Raw genomic sequence first — 23,347 nt, 5'->3', positions numbered from 1 at the left:
GTGCACAAGATTTTTTTCTTTTCTTATCCTCTCAATGGAAATGTTCAAAAAGACTGTCAAAGGACAACTAAATGCTATGAAGTAAAAGTAGGTGCTGGGATTTCAAACCATCTCCCTGGCCAGTGATGTGACACTTTAAATAACTAAGTAATGTACTTATTTGCCTTCAAAAAGCTTATTTAGAGATCATCTTCCTTGTGATTCTCATGAAAAGAAAATACAGGTATTTTTAATCTACACATTTCCCTCTCTACTAGGGACACATGTCCTGCTCAAAATACAGAGTCTGCCTGACATTTAAAGCACTTCAGTCATCCCATTTCAAAGAGGTCTGACTACCTGTTCTAATACTGGGTTGTGTCTGACACACACAATGTAATCTCAAGAAGGGTCTCCAGGACGTATTATTTTAAGTGGAAGAGAAATGTTAATTATTACATTAAACTGCCACTCTTCAAAGTGAGGTCTTTTGCTTATGAAGCTGTGCCTGCTGTATGACATTAATATAGGCAGTCCTGCTCCATACTTCAGAAATAATGGTCACAGCCACCACAGGGAATTGGAGCAAGATGGGTTTTTTATATTTTGAACCTTGTGCAAGTGACTGACATTGCTACCAACTGTGCATTATCTTCTGGACTGTAACAATCAGTTTTATTCATGATCACTGCATGTCTTTTTACAGCAGAGGCAGTTAGTTAAGGATCCCAGACACTTATTTGAGCAGTTTTAAAATAATTATTTTTAATCATTACCTCTTAAACTATTCATGAAAACCTAAACATTTGTATGTAATGAATAGCAAAACCACAGCTTGCTAACACTCAAATAAAGTGGAAATACCTTTTATAAGAATCAAAATTCTTAGAATCAAAATTAATCATGTTCTATGAATATTGCATGAGGCTTCTATGCATGTCACAGAGCAGACTGGAGATCCACTTAAGAAGGCAGGGTCTGTTTATATGCTGTAGCTGCTCGAATCAGGCAGCTCCCACAGGGCTGGCGTGTGCCAAGTGCTCAGCACTCCGTTTTTTCAGTAATTTGGAGACCTGAGTTCATAATGTCCAAACACATAATATGTTAATGTAATGGATTTCAGTAAATTAATCCTACAGATTCTGCTGTAGTGATTTCAGTGCCACATTGCTTGTCTCTCCTTCATCTCAGTGGGTTTTTTTTTTCCTTGCAAGATATTTGCAAAATTGTTTAAACAACCCTTCCTTCTGTTCTCCATTGCATAAGAACCCATTTAAGAAAAAGGAACTTTAAGATGCACTGATCCACTGCATAGCTCAGACATCTGGATAAGGGTGGGATGCAAGAGGACAGACCACTGGGTTTACTGCCACATTTCAGGAAAAGAAGTTGAAAGATATTCTTTAATTAAGTGATGTGAGACATTTCATTAACAAGTACATCTCTGTCACTTGCTGTCACTGTTCTATGGCTTGGGATAATCTCTGCTGTTTTGATGTCCAGAATATATTGCCGTCCTTGCTAGAGAGGGCAGGAATTTTTACTGACAACCAGTGAGTCTGACTGTTAGCCATAAAGAAATCTTCCAATCTGTAAAATTGTAAAAAAGAGATTTGCCTTCCTGGCCTCAAGTGAATCTTGTGCTTGCTTTTAAAGAGACATACAAAATAGTTTTAGAGATTTAATTAAATTGATCTTAGCACTTATTTAGAACTGTAGCTTGCCTGAAGGGGATAAAAACCCTTTCCTGTTGCATGCTGCAAGAGCTTTGAAGTCCTCAGAGTGTATTACAAATCCCTTGTTGTGTACTACTTTATGCCAGGATCTTTCCTTTGCCCTTACTGGGTTGGAATTGACATGTTTGACTTTTTAGCCAATTCTCACTGATGTACAAGGTCAACACTGCCTAAATATCAGCACAAAAATATCACTGAAATTAGAGAAAATCAGAGAAGTACTGTCATCAAACTATGCATTAAAAGCTTGCTGGATATTACAGGTTTGCTGTTGTGTTTGGTCTTTGTTACCAAGAATTTTCAGTGTCCAACAAATCAATCAAAGCATGACACAGACAGGTGACACATAGGTCAGATGCTGGTGGTCAAAATTAGACGTAGAAGGCAGTGAGGATTTTATTAACAGTATCTCTGCTTGCATTTTAAGATTTGATGTTAAGTAGATTTTATTTTGCAGGTGATGGGGAAAGTGCCAACCATTTCTATTAACAAAACAGAAGGCTGCCACATCTACCTCAGTGAGGAGTCATTGGATTGTGAGATTGTGAGTGCCAAGTCATCCGAGATGAACATCCTCATCCCCCAAGATGGTGATTATGTGAGTGAGATATTTTTTTTAATTCCCTTTCAGTTCTATACTAGTCTTGGCAGTTAAGAGCACTAAGGCTGCTAGGAAAGAAACTGATGTAACACACATGTGACCAAAAAATCATCCAAAACAGTTTAATCTCTATGTCCCTGTATCTCAGGAGAAAGAATTCCTTCTTTTCTGGGGCACAAAGTAATTTCAGAGATCAGAAATTATGTCCTCTCTTTCCATTCTGATGGATAATGGCTTCATGTCCTGTCCATTTGATCTTTTTTTGTATCTAAGCATAATCTCCTAAAGAACTTAACTTCACAGAAGAGCACTTAAGTCTGAAGATGATGAGTCTAAAACTAAGATAAATACAATACTACTACAGGTGAAATAATAGAGTATAACATTCTTGTTTTTTCTGTAGCTATTGATACATGGGTAGTAGCTGTAGTACTTTGTACTATTTTCAACATATGTCCTTAAAACCCACTTAAACTGGTGCATTTTCCCAGTTCCTTTCCTGTTCTAGTACAATTTTCATACTGTGCCCAGTGGCATTTCTAGTGAAGTCATGCTCTGACACTTCACGCACAAGCAGGCAAAGTGTGCTCATAATAGTTCCCTGGGGTCCTCAACAGAGAAGAGTTGAAATTGCAGCGCATGGCCATAGCCAGAACTTAAATTTCTTGTTAGTCTTTTGGGCTGGAATTAGGACAGGGGTTTAGGCTTTATGAAATAAAATGTGTAATGAGAACTTTTGTGCTTCACATTTCCAAATGTGACTGCTGGATGCCCAGCTTTAGACAAGCAAAAAGGCAACAATTTTTAGTGGGTGCTTATTCACCCATTTCTTTTTTAAAAAGAGTCCTTTTGGTCAGTCTTGCCACAAAATCACCAAAATTACTGGCTGTCAAAACACCTCTTTTCAGGTCTGAACAAAAAGTCCTTCTCTTCATGTAATTTTTTGTTTACTGGGTACAGAGAAATACTCAACAACATCTCCCATCATTTCAGTAAATTTGTAGAATGCAAGGGCACTTTATTTGATGTTCTCCTTCATTTTGTGCACCCCACAAAGGATGCTATTTTGAAGTGTATCACACTTAAAATTATTGGGCTTTTTAATTTTATTTTATTCTTCCATATTACAGTATTGCTTTTGTCCTTAAAATTAGACTATTGGCTTAATCTCCATATCCAAATCCTCTCTACTGTCTTCCAACCCAGACAGTGATGGAATCTGAAGTAGTTTCTAACATGAGGCTTATTTACTTAGTTGATGCAGATAATGGTGTGAGAGGGATTATTGCAAAGTAGTACCATACCAAGGCTATTCGAAAGTGGGGAGCAATCAGGCTTTTTCCTGTGTGGCATTGTAAAATAGCTTCCTAGGGTAATGAAGAAGGCTTCTCTCTGATCCTGGCATGTCTGAGCTATCAATGCTTTTGCAGTCATGTAGAACTAATAGTATTCCGCCGGTTTTCATGAGATATCCCCTGTTTGTTTAAGTGTCACTGTTGCTTTTGTTTCCTACCAGAAAGAATTTCCGGTTCCTGAACAGTTCAAGACAGCGTGGGATGGATCTAAGTTGGTCACTGAACCTGCAGAGATTGTGGGTTGACTTCCTCACGCCACAGAGCACTGCTGACCGCGGCCAGACTGCGGCCAGCACACGCAAAGCAGTAACGTAAAGAACTAGGAGTAGCAGGAGTTCATGCTGCTGTCATAGGCCTTCAAGCATTAGCTCTGCATGCTAGGAACAGTAACACATCTGGCAGCCTTTTGTTAGCCATCCCGGTCCTGGTCACATCTCCACACAGTTTGCCTTCACATATAATTTTAATTCTGAATGGGAATGTAATAGGTTAAGCCCCCACCCTCCAGCCACACCATTGGTTTGAAATACTCTATACATTAAGCCAACATACTGCACATTACATTTTTTTTATCATATTGCTTCAGTGCATTCCTTTTTGTGTTTCTGCTAATCAAAAACAGTGTTAAGACTTAAAGGTGTTTATTTTTACCTGTTAAGCAATTCCTGTATGATGCAGTAAAAATGTACCTGTAGAAAGTATGCAGTTTCTTGCAGTTCTGTGGCAATTATGTTCTGTTTCAAACAAACAAAAAAGGACAACTTTCACCACAGCAATACATTTTGCTAACTGAAAATTTAAAAAAAAATCTGGTAGTCAAATCAAAAACATTTCTAATGTGTATTATTTAGAAGATCTCCCAGTTTTCTGTGAAGTAAGATTTTATTATGGTCCACAGACTTGCTGTTGCCCTCTCATTTCTTGCAAATTAGTAATTCTTTCTAAGCTAGGGCCTCACCAATGCTAAAACCTTGCAGAAAACTACTTGAAGGTTTTTTGCTCCTTGAAATTTTTGTTTGTTTTGGTTTTGTTTGGGGTTTTTGTTTTGGTTTGTTTTTTTGGGTTTTTGGGGGTTTTTTTGTGACACCATCTCTCACTTTTTAAAATTTACATTTTTATCTTGCATCTTACACAGAAAATCAAGGAGGACAGACACATCTGATACCAGCTAGTTTTCCTTACTAATAAAGTTCCTTTAAAATATTTGTATTGTAGCTCGTCCTGTTCATTAGAAGTGTCATCCTGGGTTTTTTTTTTTCCCCACATTTGTAGAACTTATTTTCAAATATGTCCACAAAGCAAAGCCATAGATTTATGCCATACTAATTCAGAGCCCAAATAAAGGGGTAATTTCCTGTTCAGCCCTTTGACTCTACTTTACAGTCCCTATGCTTTTTTTAACAAAGGTGGAGTCTTGTATACATTTGTACTGTTTCAGCACATAGTACGAATAAAACTTAAAAAATTTGAAAAGTCAGCTTATGTTGTTGATCACTTGTAATACTTCGTATCGGTGAAATCACAGCGAGATGCTTGCAGAGCTAGTTACAAGCTAAATTTTGTGCCTAACTTACCTTGAAAGTACATTAACTCTTAAGGGTTTTTAAGTATATCTTTGATTGTAAACCCTGCACAACACAACCAGTAGTGCTCATTCCTTACAGTTTTGCTATCTGATGTTTAACCTATGTGTATAATGTGTTTGCTTTAATATATATCATTTTTTCAACAGTAAACTTCTTATGAAATAAAAAGGAAAATGTACTTGTTTAAAAACAAGGTTGTTCAGAGCTTACTCTGTTGCACTGTTTGTCCTATAGGCTTTCTCTTCTTTAAACCCTGTTTCAAAAGCTGGAGTGGGAAAAAGTAGCTCCTCGTCCCATTTCACTACAATATTACCACTTTTGCTGCCATAATCTACCTGTGAGTGGAGGGTATTCTGCATGCCAGCAGATAAATCTGAACTGTCATGCACATAACTCTGGTGACAGCCAGCAAATTGAGCTTTTCTTGATTCTCACTTCTAGGTACACCTGTATCTTCCATGGATTATGTCTAGGGAGATGATCATGATGTAGTGCAAGTTGGTAAGGTTTGCCTTCTATTTTTAGCTTTTCCTGTTGTTTCTCTGGCTTCAATCACAGGTGGTCCACTTCGTATATCACTTGGATGTGCCTCGTCTGTCAAAAATGGGCATCGCATATTTGTCGTGATAAAAGGATTGTTGAAGGGTTGTTGAATCTTTAGATCATAATCGTAATGTGTTCCACAAAATGATCTCGTTCTGGAGCGTTCTGGCCTGAGATACTGCCTCTTTCTTTCATACAGCATCAGAGAGGGGACAAGGCATTATGCAGCAGCAGGATGCCACTTACTGCTTTGGAGTTAAGACACAAACCAAGTATCAAATCTTGATGATAAACAGAAAGCAGCAAGGCAGCCTTGAATCACTGCACAGGCAACTTCTTACAGTTCTCTGAGGGTTACATCAAATACAAAGTCTGTGAAGGCTGATCTGATTCTTCTTTAAACATTTGAAGGCAGACTCCTTTGTGGCTAGACCTTTGCCTTTACATTCACGGTCCTGCAATGGGCGAGACCCAAGCACATTGCTTTAACTGGTTTCTTAGCAGAAAAAGGTCCTGTGAAGTACCAACATGTGCCTGACAGTCTGAGCACGCCTCACATCTTTGTCAGAGGGCAGAGGTTTAAAAGGAAAGGAAGAAGACCTTGCATGAAGAAACCCAAGGCAATTGCTTCAACTGAAGAAAAGGATACCAACTCAATGCATTACTGGACACCAGAAAAGTAGGAGAGAGACTTCTGAAATAGATTATATCCAGCACTCTTAGTCAACCATGTAACAACAACAACAAATCTATAACCACCTTTTGTCAGTTCAGTTTGGTCATCATAAAAAGTACTTGTCATACATTTCCAATAGGTTGGATTGTTCTTTCCCTGCAACCTGTCATTAAATTCAAAATTACAAAGGAGTGCTAAATCAACAAAGTTCTGCTTCTACTTCACATGAATTTGTGTACAATTAAAGGTTTAAAAACTCATTTTGTGAAAAATCAAGTTTCTCTTAAGAACAGAAATAGCCAACAAACTGCAGAATGATGATTTGATGAGTCATCTCAACCAAGAGCAGTTGCAGCCACCAAGTTTTGAGCAGCAAGACTGATCTGTGTTGATGGTTGATCCCAGTAAGGAATGAACTGCTAAATGCTGAGCATCCCTAAGGTCCCAGTGATTTTTTTTTTTTTTTACTGCATGCTGTCACACAAGATATACCCCTGGATTTCTGTGTTACACTGCACTAATATTGTGGTCATGCCCTAAAATCAGTGCCACTACCAAACAGAAAACAGTGAATTTGCTTCATATGTTGATATGGATAAAATGTGTCTGGCATAATTAGCCAGTTCATTTCTATAAACCTGCATGGGTCAAACAGTTGCTGTCAATCTGCCAGTAAAATACATGTAAAAGAAAAGGTGAGGTTTTAATGTGTCTAAATGTAAAGAGCGTTTTTCCTATGAAAAGCTTCAATGGGTGTCAAACTTCCTTAAATAGAATAGGGTACAAAGAGGAGGGTGCCTGGCTCTCTCCAGGGGTGCCCAGACAGGACCAGAGACAATGGGCACACACTGAAACACAGGAGGTTCCCTCTGGATGTCAGGAAACTCCGTTTTCACGTGCAGGTGACCAACACTAACACAGGTCGCTCAGAGAGGCAGTGGAGTCTCCGTCCTTGGAGACACTCAGGAGTGCCATGGACACGGTCCTGTGCAAGCGGCTCTGGGAGGCGCTGCTTGGGCAGGGGGCCAGGTGGAGTGCAGAGCTCGCTGCCCACCTCAGCCCTCCCGCCCTCTGTGATTCTCGCTGAGTTGTTCGGCACATCGGTTACTAAGATCCCGTGGGAATTAGAAGCGCCAGGTAATGACTCCAAGTACCCACCAGGTGGCAGGAAACAGCCGCGGCCAGGCCTCCGCAAGCTTTCAATGACAACCTGCGGGACTGCGGCGTTTACAAAGGACGTGAATGCTGATTGCCAAGGAGCTGGGGAAGTCTGCCCTTTAAAAGTCACTGTAAAAACACTTAATATTACTTTGATCTTGAAATTATTATCTTTGTAAAAGGGAAAGGTTTGAGGGGAATGAACAAGGAAGAATCAAAAATAACTACTTGTTACCAATTATTAAATTGATCTTTTGGGTTTTGTTTTTTTTTTTTTTAACACTGCTAAGGTTATCTCCATTTTAAAAATACCTCATTGAACTTAAAAGTAATATTTAACAGAGCCCTTGAAGATAAAGAGGTGAGTAAATAAGTTTCAAATCTGTGTTTGAAAACCAGAACTCTTTTCCATGTGCTAGAGAATTAGGCACTTGCTAAGATTACCCTGTGCCATAGTTATTTTGCAGACAAATAATTTTTGTTCTTAAACTTTCCTGAATCATCAGCATATCTGGATCTGCAGGAGTTCCTTCAGTGTTACTGCACCATATGTTCATCACCCTGTGCCTCACGTATCTTTCCTAGAGGTCAAACATTTGTCCATTTGGGATGCTTCAGGGGCTCAATTCAGTGAGCCCCCTTAGTGCACTCTCCTGATGTGCTGTTCAGTGGGGCTCCTTCTACAATGGGGAAGCTTCCAGACAAATGGAGGTGAGGTTCAGTCAATTACAGGGTATGCTAGCAGGCACAGCAGTTATCAAGAACATTCAAAGCAGATTCAGTTTCCCTTGTGGAGGTGATCTGGGCCCAACTGCTGTGAAGATATGGCCCAGAAGTAGCTACTGCTCTCTGAAGATGCCTATAAACAGGCCCCTGACTTATGATAAAATCTTCTTCTTATTAGCTAAAAATCATAAACAATGCTCCCCAAGGAATGTTCTGATTACCAGAATACAAGAACCCACTCCGTCTTTATGGTTGAAATAACCCTGAAAAATCTTTTTGTGCCAAAAGTTTAATGGAAGAACAGAGAACATTCCCTGCTCCACCGCCCAAAACTCAGTGATGACTTCCTAGGTTTAACCCTTCTTCCCTAGGTCTTGCTGCGTGCTGAGGACCTACCTGATCACCACTGACCACCAAAGACTCTCACTCTCCAAAGCCATAGCCCCACTGCTCTTCAGCAGCGCCACCACAGCATTTCCTCCCTGGGAAGAGAAGGGAATGTGGCAGAGAAAGGAGTTAGGCAACGGGTAGGGCTTCCCAGTGCCACAGTCCTGAGTAAAGGTGTTCTGTTGTTACTCTTCCTTCAAACAAGGCCAAGGTAAAAGGCAAACAAAGGTGTTTAAGCACAACCCTTAAACACAACAGTACTAATAAAACAGGCAAGCACACAAAAAACCTGTGTACCCTAGGATAAAAGTGGAGAAGTGTCTTCTTTTTTTTCTCCAGCTGATTTGCTATGACCTTTTTATCAACTGTAGCCATCAGGATTCTGTTTTCTCTCTATTCCACTTGAAGTTGCATCTATTAGAAAGAAGTTGCCTCAGTCAACTGTGTATGGCTTTAGACCCAATCTCTCCTTCAAGTTCCTTAGATGGATGAGACAGATCAGTTCCAAAGTGAAAGGCTGAATTAATTTGGGAGAAAGTTGTACCATTTTCCACACTAAATGTATAACGTTTTACATTATATTTATGTAAATGCATACACATGTTTTTTGGCTCAAGTTTCATGTTCTGTATCTGGCTGTTTGCCCCAAAAAGGCGGAAGGTTCTCACTCTTTGGTGACTGTATGGTTTCAGTGATAAGAATTTCTTTAATCATCATTTGCATTTAATTTCACTCTGTACATGAACAGAAATACTCGATACAAATGTCTAAATAGCATGGATTGTAGCTGCTGGACCCAACAATAATTAGCCACTTTGCAATGACAAGAGCTTGTTGCTGATTAATGCCCAACAACTCTCATCCAAGGACTCTTTAGAAGAGCTCCTATTATTAGAACATTTCAGCATGATGCAGGAGATGTGATCAGTTATCCCCTGAGCAAAGGAAAGAACTGAACTTCAGTGCTTCGTCGGTTCCTTGGTTTTAAAAATGGTTTAAAACCCTTGAAAATGAGATGCTGGAAGGTGTATCCAAACCGAGCAAAGCTACAAGGTCTGTAGCTCTGCAGATTTACAGCACACCAGTGTTCAATTAGCTCCCATTGACCATGAAAGATTTCCCACTCAGGAGTGACTGAGCAGGTTTTTCAGCATTACCTACACTTGAAGAGCTTAAGGTGGGATTTCAGATTCCCCTTAAACCTCAACTATTATGATACCAGCTTTTAGGAGCTTACCTCCTTTTGATCTAGTTCAAAACATTTCCTCTTGTCTAAATCTCATTTCTAGGGAAGAGGATATTTAACTGCCAAGGCATTCAACTGCTTACTTTCATCAGCTGGTACAGTGAGCTGCCCACCCACAAGAGAAAGCAAAGTAACAAGAAATCGGTGCTGCAGAAGACTATAAATACTGCCCTGTGTGGCAATCTGACACAGCAATGAAACAAGACCCTCTGTCATCAAAAGCCTAAGCTGTAAGTGTCTCACTACTGGCAAGTCCTGTTGTCACAGCACCTCTGTCGTATGCATCCCAGAATAGAAAAATCTGAACACCTAAAGAATTTGTGGGTCAGTTGTGGCTTGGTTGGTTTGGGGGTTTTTTTGAGCAGAAGACTGAAAAACTAAGAACTGAAAAATCTGGGCATGAGGAAACATAACATTGTTACCTGTTAGTCCCTGCTTTCTGCTGTCAGTGATTCTGTTTCACTTTGAATATCCAGAATAATCTCATAGTGAGTTCTATGCTTATGTCTGTGTAATGCTGCTCCTGGTGAGCCTAAAATTTAGATGTGAATAGCAGCGTTATATGAAGTCTCGAGATCTTGTAACTATACTTTAAGATCTGATCTGGCCTTCAAAACCTGTGGCCACAGAGACAAAAAAAAGAAAAAAAAGAAAAAAGAAAAAAAAAAAGGAAGATACTCCTTGATCCTGAAGGGTTTGTGGTAAACATTGAAATAAAAAAACTTAAATAGACTGTAATTCATGAAAAAGAAGTGAAATATTATAGGGAAAGAAGCTTGTTACATTTATTGTCACTTTTCAAAAATGGTTTTTCTATTAGGAATGAATAGATGGTTTAAGCCAATGTTTTCCTCTATACACTTGTCTATCTTCCCTTCTTTCTTCCTTCCTAATCATACTACAACTTGCTCTACTTCCCTAAACATTTATCCATATTGATTTCATCAAGGTCTATGTTACAAAACATGCCAGTGTAATTAAAACCATAGCAACAAAGTGAGTGCCTGCACCTTACATAACTGGCAAATATTGTATGGGTCACTATTTGATAATCACTCTGGCAATTCATCTCAGCTTGCTTGTATTAAAGATTCACTCCACACTAACTTCTGGGACCGAAAGAGTGGAAATTTCTGTTATATACACCAGAAAAATTCTTTACTGTGAGGGTGATGAGGCAGTGGAACAGGTTACCCAGAGAAGCTGTGGATGCCCCACCCCTGGAAGTGTTCAAGGCCAGGCTGGATGGGATTTGGAGCCACCTGGGCCAGTGGAAGCTAGCCATGATTCTATGATTTTATGAAACTACTTCATATTTTAAAATTAGTTGAGGTTAAATGGGAAAATAGTTCAGCAGGGAGAGGGAGAAACTTCAGGTTTTGTCCAGCTGTGATGTTTGCTGTCTTTAACACGGGAAACATTCCAGGTTCATGGTATGTATTACTTGTTAATTCAGAATTGAACTGTGTTAACATCTCTGTCAGACAGAACTCTCGGTCTGGTTGAGATGCTTAATGGAACACACAAACCTTAAAGATTAAAAGTTAGTTTGAAGAACTGTGTTTAAACTTGCTGCTGGTTCACTGTTCAGCATTTGAGGGGAGCAAGTCCTGTGAGGAGCGGCTGAGGGAGCTGAGGGCGGTCAGCGAGGAGGAGGCTCAGGGGTGACATTGTTGCTGTCGGTACCTGTCTGAAAGGAGAGTGTTGCCAGGTGGGGATCGGCCTCTTCTCCGGAGTTTCAGCTTGGACATCAGGAAGAATTTCTTCACGGAAAGGGTGATGAGGCATCGGAGATGGTGGAGTCCCGGGAGGTGGTGGAGTCACCATCCCTGCACGTGTTCAAGGAAAGCCCGGAGGTGGCACTCTGCCATGGTCTCGTTGACAAGGTCACGTTCAGTCATAGGCTGGACTCGATTACAAAGGTCTTTTCCAAACTACATGATTCTGTGGAGTGTGGGGCTTTTGTTCTGGGTTTTTTTGTTTGTTGGGTTTGGTTTTGTTGGTTTTGGGTTTTTGTGTGGGATTTTTTGTTTTGTTTTGTTTTCAGAGGACGAACATGATATGTAACAGGGGAAAATACGAAAAGAGGGAGATAGAGGAGGAAAAAACCACAAACCGCTAGAACATTAATACACGAAAACAAAAACGCAGAACTTGCGCACCCTCCTAACCTCTGGACGCCGCTCCGTGCGCACGACGGGGCAGCCGCCTCTGCCCCAGCGCTCGGCGATACCACCTCGTGGCGGGGGCGGGGGGGAAGCCTCTTTCTGCCCTGGCGCTGTGCTCTCCCCGCCAGGCTCCTCCCCCCCACTCCTCCGCGCTAAGTGGGAGAAGCGAGGCGCGTCCCTGGCGCACGCGCGGTGATCGCTCAGTGCCCGCCGCGATGGAGGAGGCGGCGGAGCGCGGCCGGGCCGGCGCTGGGGCGGCGGCGATGGCGGAGGGCGGCAGCGCCGCCGGAGAGGAGGCAGACAACGCCAATGCCAACGCCGCGTCCGCACCACCGCCGTGCTCCCCTCCGGAGGGCGGCGGGACCAAGCCACTGAGCGCGGCAGAGTACGCGCGGCGCGTACACCAGTGGCTGTGGGACTCGTACTGCGGGTACCTGGGCTGGCAGGGCTGCCCACCCGCCTTCCTCGCCGCAGCCGCCGCCGCGCAGCCGCCCCCGCCCGCCGCCGCTGCCTACTACAGCCCCTTCTACCTCTTCGCTCCGCCGCCGGCGCACACCGCCTCCGCAGGAACGGGGCCCCGCGCCCCCGCCGCTGCCACCCCAGCCTGGCCGGGAGCGGCGGGCGCGGTGTCCCCCCTGCCCAGGGCGGCCTCCGGCGGCGCCGGCGGCACCAGCAGCAGCGGCGCCTCCAGGGACACGGGGCGGCCGGCGGGTGAGTGGGGGCCGGAGCTGGGCTGCACGGCCTGGGGAGGAAGAGGAGCCTGGTGAGAGCCGCAGCTCCGGGAAGCGGGATCCGGAGAGGGAAGCCGGGCGTGTGCGACGTTGGGAGTCGCCGCGCTTCCGTTGGCTGCGGCCCCGAGCGTGTGGCTGTGCCTTGTGACACAGCGTGACAGCCCGAATAGCGAGGTCGCAAGTCCAGAACTTGGTCCATAAACAACTCTGAATACAGGGTGACAGCCCTGAATACAGCCCTAATAACCAGGTTGTAAATCCAGAACCTGGTGCATAAGCTGGTTTGGGAGATTGACTTGCATATACAGCTTACAGCTTCAGAGCTTGTAAAGATGTTTTCATGCATACGAAGGAGTTGGGTTTTTTTCGAATGGAACTTATACTTGTGGTCACAGGCTTGTAATGCATCTAGCTTTATAAGTAGCCTGTTTGGATGATGAAACCTAAACTAACTTTGCCTGTTTTAGTGGGCTCTTGGCACTCAAATAAAATCATTTGGTCTAATCGAAGCAGAGAAGTGAAAACATTCTGACATTGAACAAGCTTAGGCAGTGGGGCCCGAGATAAACAAACGTCTGTTGCAGCTGTAAACATTGAAGGCAGTGCACAGCAGGCCTTCTGTTTATATTTGTTCAGGAGTAAAGCAAACTCTGATCACGTCAGTGGTGAAACCTGGAGCAGCAACAACTCACGAGTCAAGGAGTACCCAGGTCACATTCCTTGAATGTTCGTACCACTGTGAGCAATGGTAGGAAATTGTGGAGGAGAGCACTGCTGACAGACTTTGGAAAAAAGCCAGAGCTCGTTTCTCTCTGCAGGACGAGAAATGACATTGCTGATCTGTGACATTATTTATAAGCTTATTGGCTGTATGTGTGTGGAAGATATTTTTGCTTATTTTCAGGGGAAGGAAGCCTAGCTTCTGACCTTCTTTCTTACATTTTTAAGCAGATGTTGTTTAACATGGTTAGAACACAAAATAGTGTTTTCTGTAATTATGCCCTGATTCTGTTATAGTTTGCTTATGAACTATAAGTGCCAGTCATTAAAGGGAGGGTTGGACAGAGGCTAGACTGAAATGATTCTTGGATTTTTACCTGTTTTTTTAGAGCTAATTCCATATGCTAAAGGTAATTTAGGGCATGAATAGCATTTTATGCTACTGAACATGGTTATTCTGAATATTGCATGCCATTGCAAAACACTTGGCCTTCTTGAGGTATGTGAAACAGTGATACAGTACTTCATAAACAAAGACTGTTGTTCTGATGCTTTGGCATCACATTGCAGATGGATATATCTGGAAGAGCTAAAGTGATTATGGCTTCTTCCCTGCTGTAGATTATTGCCCACACAGCAGGCGAGGCAGGGCAGGTCATGTATCTGTCCCTGTGCCAGTGCAGTTTACAGCCCATGTGCTTATGTAAGCTGAAATAAGTGACAGCTTATGTTAATGTTGCAGATTTTAAACTGGGATGTCAAAAAGTGGGATTGTTAACTGCGCCTGCCACTTCAGTGTGCCTGCAAGTGTGTGCCACAGCAGCAGTATTTAACAGCACCCTGGGCAGTGGCTCTTTGTGGACAGTCACTGTGATTTAAGACACTTCCTTGCCTGGTGCCTCCCTGCTTTACTGCAGGAGATTACTGCTCATCCACCGGGAACAGCAGGGCAAAAGGTGCAGCCAGGCCCCAGCCGCCCTCTGGCTGACTGGTGCCAACCCCTGTTAAACAATATGTGGATGCAAGATCCTAGACTTTGACCTGGATGGATGTTGCATTTGGCTGTTCTTGCTGGATAAATAGTAACCCTTACTATTACTTTAAAAAGAGTGGATTTCTGATATAAGGAACATCTTGAATCACTGCAATGTAAATCTGCCAGAGTCTTAAGTGTTGCCAAGGCTTTGTAATGTGATGGAGTTAAACATAATTTGAATACTTATTTTCCTGGCCTCATGTAGCTTTTTCTTTATGAAGTCATTTAATTTAACTTATTCAATGGTGAATAAATCAGTCTCTGCCACCAGCTTCAACAAGCATGCTGCTTTTAACAGAGCAAATGAAAGCTTTCACCTGGCACTGTGTGCTCAAGCCAGGATTGGGAGACTGGCTATGTTCCCTCCTGCCTTAGTTGAAGAATCTCTAATTAGAATTTAACAGACACCTTGGACAGGCTTTGGCAATGCCAGTGGAATCCACTTCAGTGTTATACATGTCATGGTTTGACACTGGCCCAGTGCCAGACACCCACCAGCGACAGCTTGGCAAAGGAAGGAAAATGAAAAAAAAGTTAATGAAGGCTTCATGAGTGAGATAAGGACCAGGAGGAGTATTTCAAGAGCAAAACAGGCTCAACTTTAGTTATAAAGTGAAATTTATTACTAACAGAATCAGAGGAGTATAAAGAGAAGTAAAATAAGCCCTTAAAACACCATTTCCTCCCCAGCCCCTCCCTCCTTCCCACTGGCAGTGCAGGGAGATGGGGCATGGGGGGTTTGGTCAGTTCATCACTGCAATTTTCTTCCGCTGCTCAGGGAGAAGATCCTTCCCCTGTGAGGCCGTGGGGTCCCTCCCACGGGAGACAGTTCTCCTTGAACTTCTCCAGCGTGGGTCCACTCTCACGAGCAGCAGCCCTACCACACCTGGTGCAAACATGAGTCTCCCCCATGGGCACACAGTCCTCCCGAAACTGCTGTGGCATGGGTCACTCTTCCACGGTGTGCAGTCCTCCAAGGACAGGCTGCTCCGGCCTGGAAGCAGGGCCCCCTCTCTCCACTGAGTCTCCCACTGGATCACAGCCTCCTCCAGGCATCCATCCCCTCTGGCATGGGCACCTCCCTCACTGGCTGTGGATGGATCTCTGCATCCCACATGGATCCCCATGGGCTGTGGATTGATCTCTGCATCCCCCATGGATCCCCACAGGCTGTGGATGGATCTTTGCATCCCCTGTGGATCCCCACAGGCTGTGGGTGCACCTACATGCTGCTTGGATCCTCACAGGCTGTGGATGGATCTCTGCATCCCCTGTGGATCCCCATGGGCTGCAGGGTCACAGCTGCTTCACCATGGTCTCACCACGGCCTGCAGAGGAACCTCGGCTCTGGGGCCTGGAGCATCTCCTCCCCCTCCTTCTCCACTGACTTTGGTGTTGCCATGTTGTTTCCCTCACATGTTCTCATCTCCTCCTCTTGTCTGACTAGAAGCAAAAGCCGTGACTTTGTTTTGATTTTCTTCTTAAATATGTCATCACAGAGGCATTACCAGCCTCCCTCAGTGGCTCAGTTTTGGCCAGCAGCATGTCCATCTTTAGAGCCATCATCCATTGGCTCTGTTGGACATGGTGGAAGCTTCCAGCAGCTTCTCACAGGAGCTGTCCTGGTAGCCCCCCTGCTACCTAAAATCAGGCTGCTCAATACTATCCATGCAGAGTGATCAGTGCAGCAGGTGTGAGAAGGAGCTGTATGTAACCCACGTATGGTAAATAAGAGCTGGTTCTTACCTGATCCCTGCCTGATTCCCAGCCCTGCCGGCCCCGGTACCTTTTTCCAGATGAAGAAAAGAGGTCTTCTCAGGATTTTCCCTGATTTTTAACCTATGTTTTCACAGAGGTGTGTCACCTTTCTAGTGGCTTTACCAGATGTCAGTATTCAAACCTAGTCACTGATGGGTCTTGCTATAACTTTCTTGAAAAAATCGCTTCTGTGCAAAACCAGCACATTCTCCTTACCCCATTTAAGAGTGCTGTGGACTTTTGGCTTGGCTCTCACAGCTCACGGGGCCATGGCTGGCAGCATCAGTCTCAGAAGTTTATTCTAAACAAATGGGGAGCCTTATTCTAAATAAAACTTGATGATGTTTTTTGAGACTAGAGGGTGGTGTGATTTTCCGTGCTGTTTTGTGTGGAATCCCTGCTCGTTCTTTCTCTGTGAGGGGATAAGTAATCTCAGAAACAGTAACACAAGCAGTCATTGTTTTCCACAGGTTCCATCTGGTAGCAGAAGGGCATTTCTAAGTGAAGTTTTGATGTGAGTCATTGCAGGTTTCATGTGAGAGTCATGTTTGTCCTTTGGGAAATAGAGGAGTAGCTGGTTAAGATGAAATTATTTTTGCAACACTGTTTCTTGGAAACTTTCTAAGACACTCTTTAATGTTTTATCTGCTTAAATCACCTGAGCAACAAAAGCTTGTGACTGCTTACTTTGTGCCCTTTTGCACGTGGCAGATGAAATAGGGGAAATGAGTTATGTTCTGTGGCTGGGGGTAGAGCAGTATGCTGTAGTCTGTAGAAATGTTTTTCAGATATGACTGATATTTTCATCCATTCCTGTTTGTATTTGAGTGCAGATAAAACAGGCTGTGTTTTACTCTGAGAACTGGTATTTGGTATACACGTGAGCCTTGGTGCTGAGGAATAGAAAAGTTATGAGAAGTCTAATTTTCTTTTTAATCTGACCTCTCAGATTTACATAAGTCTGTTCTCTATGAGGTTGTTCTAAAGAAAAGAACACAAAACCTGATGCATCTTCAATGTACTTCAGATCTTTAGTTGGGTATGATTTTGCCTGTGATCCTAATTATGAGGGACTCAGTTCTGAAGGAGTTAAAGTTCTGAAAGAAACTTCTAATTCAAGTTAAAGAATTCAGATTACTTGTTATGCATACGTTTTTAGAAATTTTCTGAAAGAATATCTGAGCAGAGCTCTTGATTTTGTTCTTGCAGAGAGCTTAATGTGGGTTGTGCTTTAGATGTTAGTGTTAACTTTGTGTTAGTGCAGTAAAATCTAGGTAATGTGAACTATTTCTGTTGCAGGTCGGGAGTTCCTTATCCCTTCACTGGCACACAGGTTCATAGCAGAGATGGTGGATTTTTTTATTCTGTTCTTCATAAAGGCAACCATCATTTTAAGTATTATGCACCTCAGTGGAATAAAGTAAGTTGAACAGTTTAAAGCTTTGTTACGTACAGCTTAAAGCTTTTCATGCTCTTTGAGGTTGTATTTATGGTATGTTTACGCATATGATATCATTAAATAACTGACAGAGGTGAGGAAAAGCACCACCAGGCTAAGTTCCTTGTAAATACATCCTGATTTGGGGTAAGCTGTTTGGGGAAACACAGAATTTGTACAGGTCTATAGGCTCACAAACTCCCTACTTAGGAAAGATTAGACTTGCACATTTATGAGGGGGAGGCAATAGCGAGATTATTAAAAAGTCCTTTATAATTTTAAAAGAAAAAAACATTGACAAAATTTTTAAATGGCCTTTAAAAATGTCCTAGATCTCACTGGGATGAAGTTAATTTTCTGTACAGCATCTTCTGTGGTGCTGTGTTTTAGATTTTGACCTAAGCAATGCTAACCCCTACAAAAAAAAATCTGATCAAGCAGATCAGATATGTATGTGCTAGGAATGCTGCCACACTGCAGGCTTCACTGGGTGTAAATTTGGTTTCTTAAAAAGTGCAAGTAAGCATTGTGTGTGTCAACCATACACTAGACTGAAAGATTCATAATTTCACATTTTTGTACACAGATGTAGTAATTTACCTCAAACACTTCCCTTTTTAACTGCTTCTTTAACTGTAGATATCTTACTCCTTAAGTAGTTATTCTGCTTTGGGTTGGTCTAATCAAATATTTCAGTCTGATTAAGAGATTGGGTTTTGTTCAGATAAGCAGCAATTAAAATGCCAAAGGTTCATTTCTATTTAGTGGCCAGACCTCACCACCTGTAACCCGACAGCTTCTGTTTCCATTTTGCCTTTGGTAGGTGGAAAATGATAAAAAGAGAAGTATTGGAAGGATAGGGAACAACTATGTGTGTATTGCTGCTGTAAAGTGTTGAAAGAGTAATTTAGAGCATTTTCAATGTTAATAGTTTTGCGAGACAGTTGCTTACAGGGAACTTCAGAGAAATGTTCTGGGGGATTTTCTGCTTGAGAAACGTGGTATGCTTGGGGTTAGGCTGAATTGTCATGAAAACCATAGGTCCTCACAGGCTCAAGAAAGACATTTCAGGCCAAAGCTGTACTGAAGCAAAATGCAAGTTGTGCTACACAGTTTTTTTAATTCCTGGCTTGTTTTGGGTTTTTTTCTGTCCTTAAGTCTGAATAAAGAGGAGAGCAAGTAGCACAAATATTAGATGGACTGTTTCAAAGTGGGAGTGCACAGCTCTGTGTGAGCCTTAATTAGATGCACACGAGTGAAAAATTCTTGCCTTAGTATGTTACAGGTATATCCATTCCAGGTATCAGATAAGAAAGTTAAACCTATGGAGTTTATCTTGTGAAAATATGCCATTAATTCTAAACAGATGCTTCACATAGCTCTGTTAGGTTAAAAACCATAAGGTTTCAATTGCTTTATGTTTAAATCCTCCTGTTGCATACCAAGGTGCCTCCAGACAAGTATGGTGAGCAGTAAAGAATGAGGAACCCTGATGAGAACCCTGATCATGCAGAGGAGCATACAGGGCTCCCCTGATTCCTTCGGGAGACTGCCAACTTCTCCCTTGCATTCGTAAAGGGTGCCCTTTTCTTTTTCCTTGAGTGTTGTGTAAGAAGATACTTGGAGACTTGGATGCCTTCCATTTATATCAAGTTAGATGATTATGTGCAGAATCTGTTTACCTCCCAAGAAGTGTGAGAATTTTCAGAACAATTCTGCAGCTCAGTACCCAGGGACACCATTGTGCAAAAGGGGTAATGAAGAACGATATTTTCTTAATGAAGAAGACAAAACAAACTAGGCAGCAACTCAGAATGAAACTGAGTGTTCTGAATTTTAATGGCTTGTTTAGTATCAGAGAGGGCAAGGAGCTTTTGTTCTCTTATAAAAGCAGAACAGAGGGAGTGAATTCTGGTGTTAAAGGGGTAACACTGGTATTGGGAGAAGGACGGTTTTAAAGTTCAGTTTTATTTTGTACAGGGACATCTCTAAATTTGCAATGCATTACATCATAGAAGAAATAGATGAAGATACATCCATGGAAGATCTGCAGAAAATGATGATAGTAGCTCTCATCTACAGGTTATTAGTCTGCTTTTATGAGGTAACTACTCATAAACATTAACTCCTGTAATTAATAGTTGTGCATTGTTGAAGAAACGCTTTAAAAAAATAATGTTATCATTGGCCAATAAAGTAAATCCTCTTTACGGTATTTTGGATTATGTTGAGGCTTACAACGGTCACATAGTTCTGAGCATAACCAAGTTTGTGAGACCTGTCAACAGCACGGTGGTGTGTGGAATTGAAATAACCTTTCTTTTACAGATAATCTGTATCTGGGGAGCAGGTGGAGCAACGCCCGGGAAATTCTTGCTTGGACTGCGAGTAGTGACGTGTGAAACATCCGTGCTCATTGCACCGAGCCGCGTGTTAGTCATTCCCTCGTCCAACGTCAGTATGACAACGTAAGTGCTCCTGGCTCGGTCACGTGGCACTCAGCTTAACAGTGGCCAAAGCGTGGGATTTGGGAGGGAGTTCACCATTGCTCTGTTGTTGGCCTTTGCAGTAATCAGACTGCAGCAGATTGTCGTATTGCCAGGTTCTGTGATCTAAGAATAAAATGGTAATTATTCAGTCACAGGGAGTGTTTTTCAGGGTAGGTGGTTAAATCTCCTCTAGGGCTTAGCTTTTGTGCTGTGCAAAACTTGGCCGCTAAACTTGGAAGTTAACTACTAAAGTAAGCAGAGAAGTGCAAGTAGGGCACTGAATGTTCTGTTCTGATTTCAGGTCCACAGTACGAGCTTTGATCAAGAATTTTTCTATTGCATCATTTTTTCCTGCCTTCATTACACTGCTGTTTTTCCAGCATAACAGAACAGCCTATGATATTGTAGCAGGAACTATTGTGGTCAGAAGAAATGGAGTCAGATGATACCAAAAAATGAGATCTCTGGACTGGTTCTGAACATCCCCGCCAAACCCCAGTGAATAAAGACCTACCCCAGAACTGAAATTGAGGTGTCTGTTGGAATCTTTTGCCCTAATTAAATAGGAACTGATTCAGAAGCTAAAGAAAATGTATGGTTCCTGTATGATGCCAGCAACTACCTTTGAAGTGTTGGAGTTTTCATAGACGCCAAAGAAGTTTGGGAGAGAAAATACGTATTAAATCCAGGAGTATTAACCTCTGACTGATGGGACAAAAACCGTCTGCTTTAACTGCAAAAAGGAGCTGTTCTGTTTGTCAGTCTGTGGAAAGCAGATCCCTAGGAATATGCAACTGTGAAAGAAATTTTGTTCCTAAAGTTTTGGATGTTGTTGGCAGGTAACTAGAAAATGAAATTCTTTTCCAGACAGCTGCCTGTCAAAAGATAAGGGGAAAGAGACCTGCAGTATTAGACAGCAAGGCAAATGATGTTAATGAAATTGCCATGTATGCAGAGAGATCAGCAGTGGTTATAGGTGTCTTTTATTATTGCTTCACAGATCATATTCCCTCACCTTTTAAGTATTTTCTCACAACACTGATGTGAAAAGTTCTTTTGCATGATTGTCTCAAGCATTGTCACTTCCTTCACTTGTCCAAGCTAATGAAGAAGTGAAACGATAGCTGCTTTTTCCTCTGGGAGGGGTATGTTACACTGCAGTGTTAGTGATCTGGTGTGTGTAAATAATTCTGGAGCCAGCAGCAGTACAGACCATGCTAATGAAAGGTAACTTTCTTGCTTCTGTTTGGAGTGAAAGCACTTGTCTATTCCTTGCATATAATGCAGAGCAGAAGTGAATGTGTTCCAGGAGCATGCAGAAAACATTAGCTGAAATGTGTTATGGGTGTAAATCTGCAGAAGTACAAATACTGGTTATTGTCACTATCATTCTGGCTAATTGTTTGTATATTCAGAATAACTTAAATACGGAATAAAGAAACCTAATATTTTGCATGACTATATCACTTTGATGATTCATTTATTCTCATGTTATTAGTATCTCAGGAAATTACTATAATCAATAATTATGTTTTACTGAAATCTAAGGCAGAGTTTGGAACTCTTCAATTACAGTTTTTGTGTGTTCCTCTCGTAGGCCTAAAATGCCACTCAGTGGCTGAAGTTTTCGCTCTGCCTTCAGTTTTGGACAGTGGCTTGTTTGACAGCAGAAATGTTTGGGAGTTTGGTTAATCGCTCTTGTCTCCAGGTGTAATAACCATAATCATCAATGTGTTCATATGCTGCAACAGTTTTGTTTGACAAGTCGTGTTCTTCTGTGTATGACTGTATTGTGCATGCATTTCAATTTGTGTTTGGAATGATGATTCAGTACTAGATCTCCTGTGTAATAGCTGCAGAATGACATTTTGCTGTCCATTACGTCTCCAGAATGAGGTCACTAACTTTTCATTTATTTTTGAGGTAGAGTCCTTGCTCAGTTGCATTTTTTGAATCCTGCCAGGGGCAGTGATCCTAACACACACATGGGCAGCCTCTTCCAATTGGAAGGGCTTGACAGCCCTCTCCAGTAACTCTTTTTTTCCTAACATCCAGTCTAAACCTGACACCAACGTGAGGCCATTTCCTAGTCCTGCCACTTCTTACCTGGGATGAGAGACCAACTTCCCCCCCTCCCCCTGCCCAGTCCTCCTTTCAGGCAGTTGTGGAGAATAAGGTCACCCCTGAGCCTCCTTTTCTCTAGGCTAAATCCCCCCAATTCCCTCAGCAGCGCCTCACAGGACTTGTGCGCCATTCTTTCAAACTTAAGCACTGAGGCCAGGCATAGCAATCGGCCTGATGAAAGCTAAAGCTATCAGAACCAACTTGAAAGTCCTTTCTAGGGTAAGTTTTGCCTATTCACAAGAACTTTTATTTTCTTTACTGTAGCAGTGACCTAAAAACTGGGATTCAAAAGGGGGGGATGGGGGAGGAAGGGAAAAGCAACACTGTTGGCTAAAGCTTTATTACTACCAATTCAGGTATAAGGGAAGGTAACTCTTACCCTGCAGAAAGATACCACCCCTTGCCCAGCAGGTAAAGAAAACAACCACAGGGCAGGAACACAGAGCCTGCCCATGGAAATGTGTATACATTGTGGTGTTGGGTGGCTTTTAGTTTGTCTCTTACGCAAGCTGCAGCCGACATGCAGCTTGTTCCTGCTTGAAGGGTGAGTGCTTGGCAGGTGATTTAGGGCTAAGAGGGAGAAAGTGGAAATCTGTGGCATTTTTCACATGTAAAAGCTGGAAACAGGTAATTGCATATTGTCCTTTGACGGCTGAACAGTAGTGAGTTGTGTGTGTGGTTTGAAAGTCGAGTTGCTGAGCATTTTCTGTTTCCAGAAACAGCAACTGGAGCCCTACGCCTGAAAAGAGCAGTTGGCCTTTGCCCTCCTGTCATGTCCAGCTTGTGCTTGAAAGGCATCTCACCTCATACCAGCAGCACCCACAGGAGCAGGCAGCAGTGCTGGGATGCAGGCAGCAGTGCTGGGATGCAGGCAGCAGTGCTGGGATGCA

General features: G+C 42.5%; 2 protein-coding genes across 3 annotated transcripts in view; both read left to right on the top strand.

Moving 5' to 3' along the window:
- CAP2 (cyclase associated actin cytoskeleton regulatory protein 2) overlaps positions 1 to 5,450 on the top strand; it is a 74,324-nt gene extending 68,874 nt beyond the window's left edge. For both annotated transcript variants that reach the window (XM_063402838.1, XM_063402832.1), the window contains 2 exons: positions 2,173 to 2,313; positions 3,833 to 5,450. In XM_063402838.1, the coding sequence (XP_063258908.1) occupies positions 2,173 to 2,313; positions 3,833 to 3,916 (225 nt within the window). In that variant the 3' untranslated portion in view covers positions 3,917 to 5,450. The remainder of the gene's footprint in view (positions 1 to 2,172; positions 2,314 to 3,832) is intronic.
- Positions 5,451 to 12,350: 6,900 nt separating this feature from the next.
- Positions 12,351 to 21,794, top strand: FAM8A1 (family with sequence similarity 8 member A1). The gene is made up of 5 exons (XM_063402818.1): positions 12,351 to 12,872; positions 17,706 to 17,826; positions 19,825 to 19,948; positions 20,173 to 20,312; positions 20,635 to 21,794. The coding sequence occupies exons 1-5, from the start codon at positions 12,377 to 12,379 to the stop codon at positions 20,777 to 20,779; spliced, it is 1,026 nt and encodes a 341-aa protein (XP_063258888.1). The 5' UTR covers positions 12,351 to 12,376; the 3' UTR covers positions 20,780 to 21,794.
- Positions 21,795 to 23,347: the final 1,553 nt, after the last annotated feature.

Source organism: Prinia subflava, chromosome 1, assembly GCF_021018805.1.
Source record: "Prinia subflava isolate CZ2003 ecotype Zambia chromosome 1, Cam_Psub_1.2, whole genome shotgun sequence".
Lineage (NCBI taxonomy): Eukaryota > Metazoa > Chordata > Aves > Passeriformes > Cisticolidae > Prinia > Prinia subflava.
The sequence above is the reverse complement of the archived record's forward strand: the minus strand, read 5'-3'. Positions and strand labels throughout refer to the sequence as shown.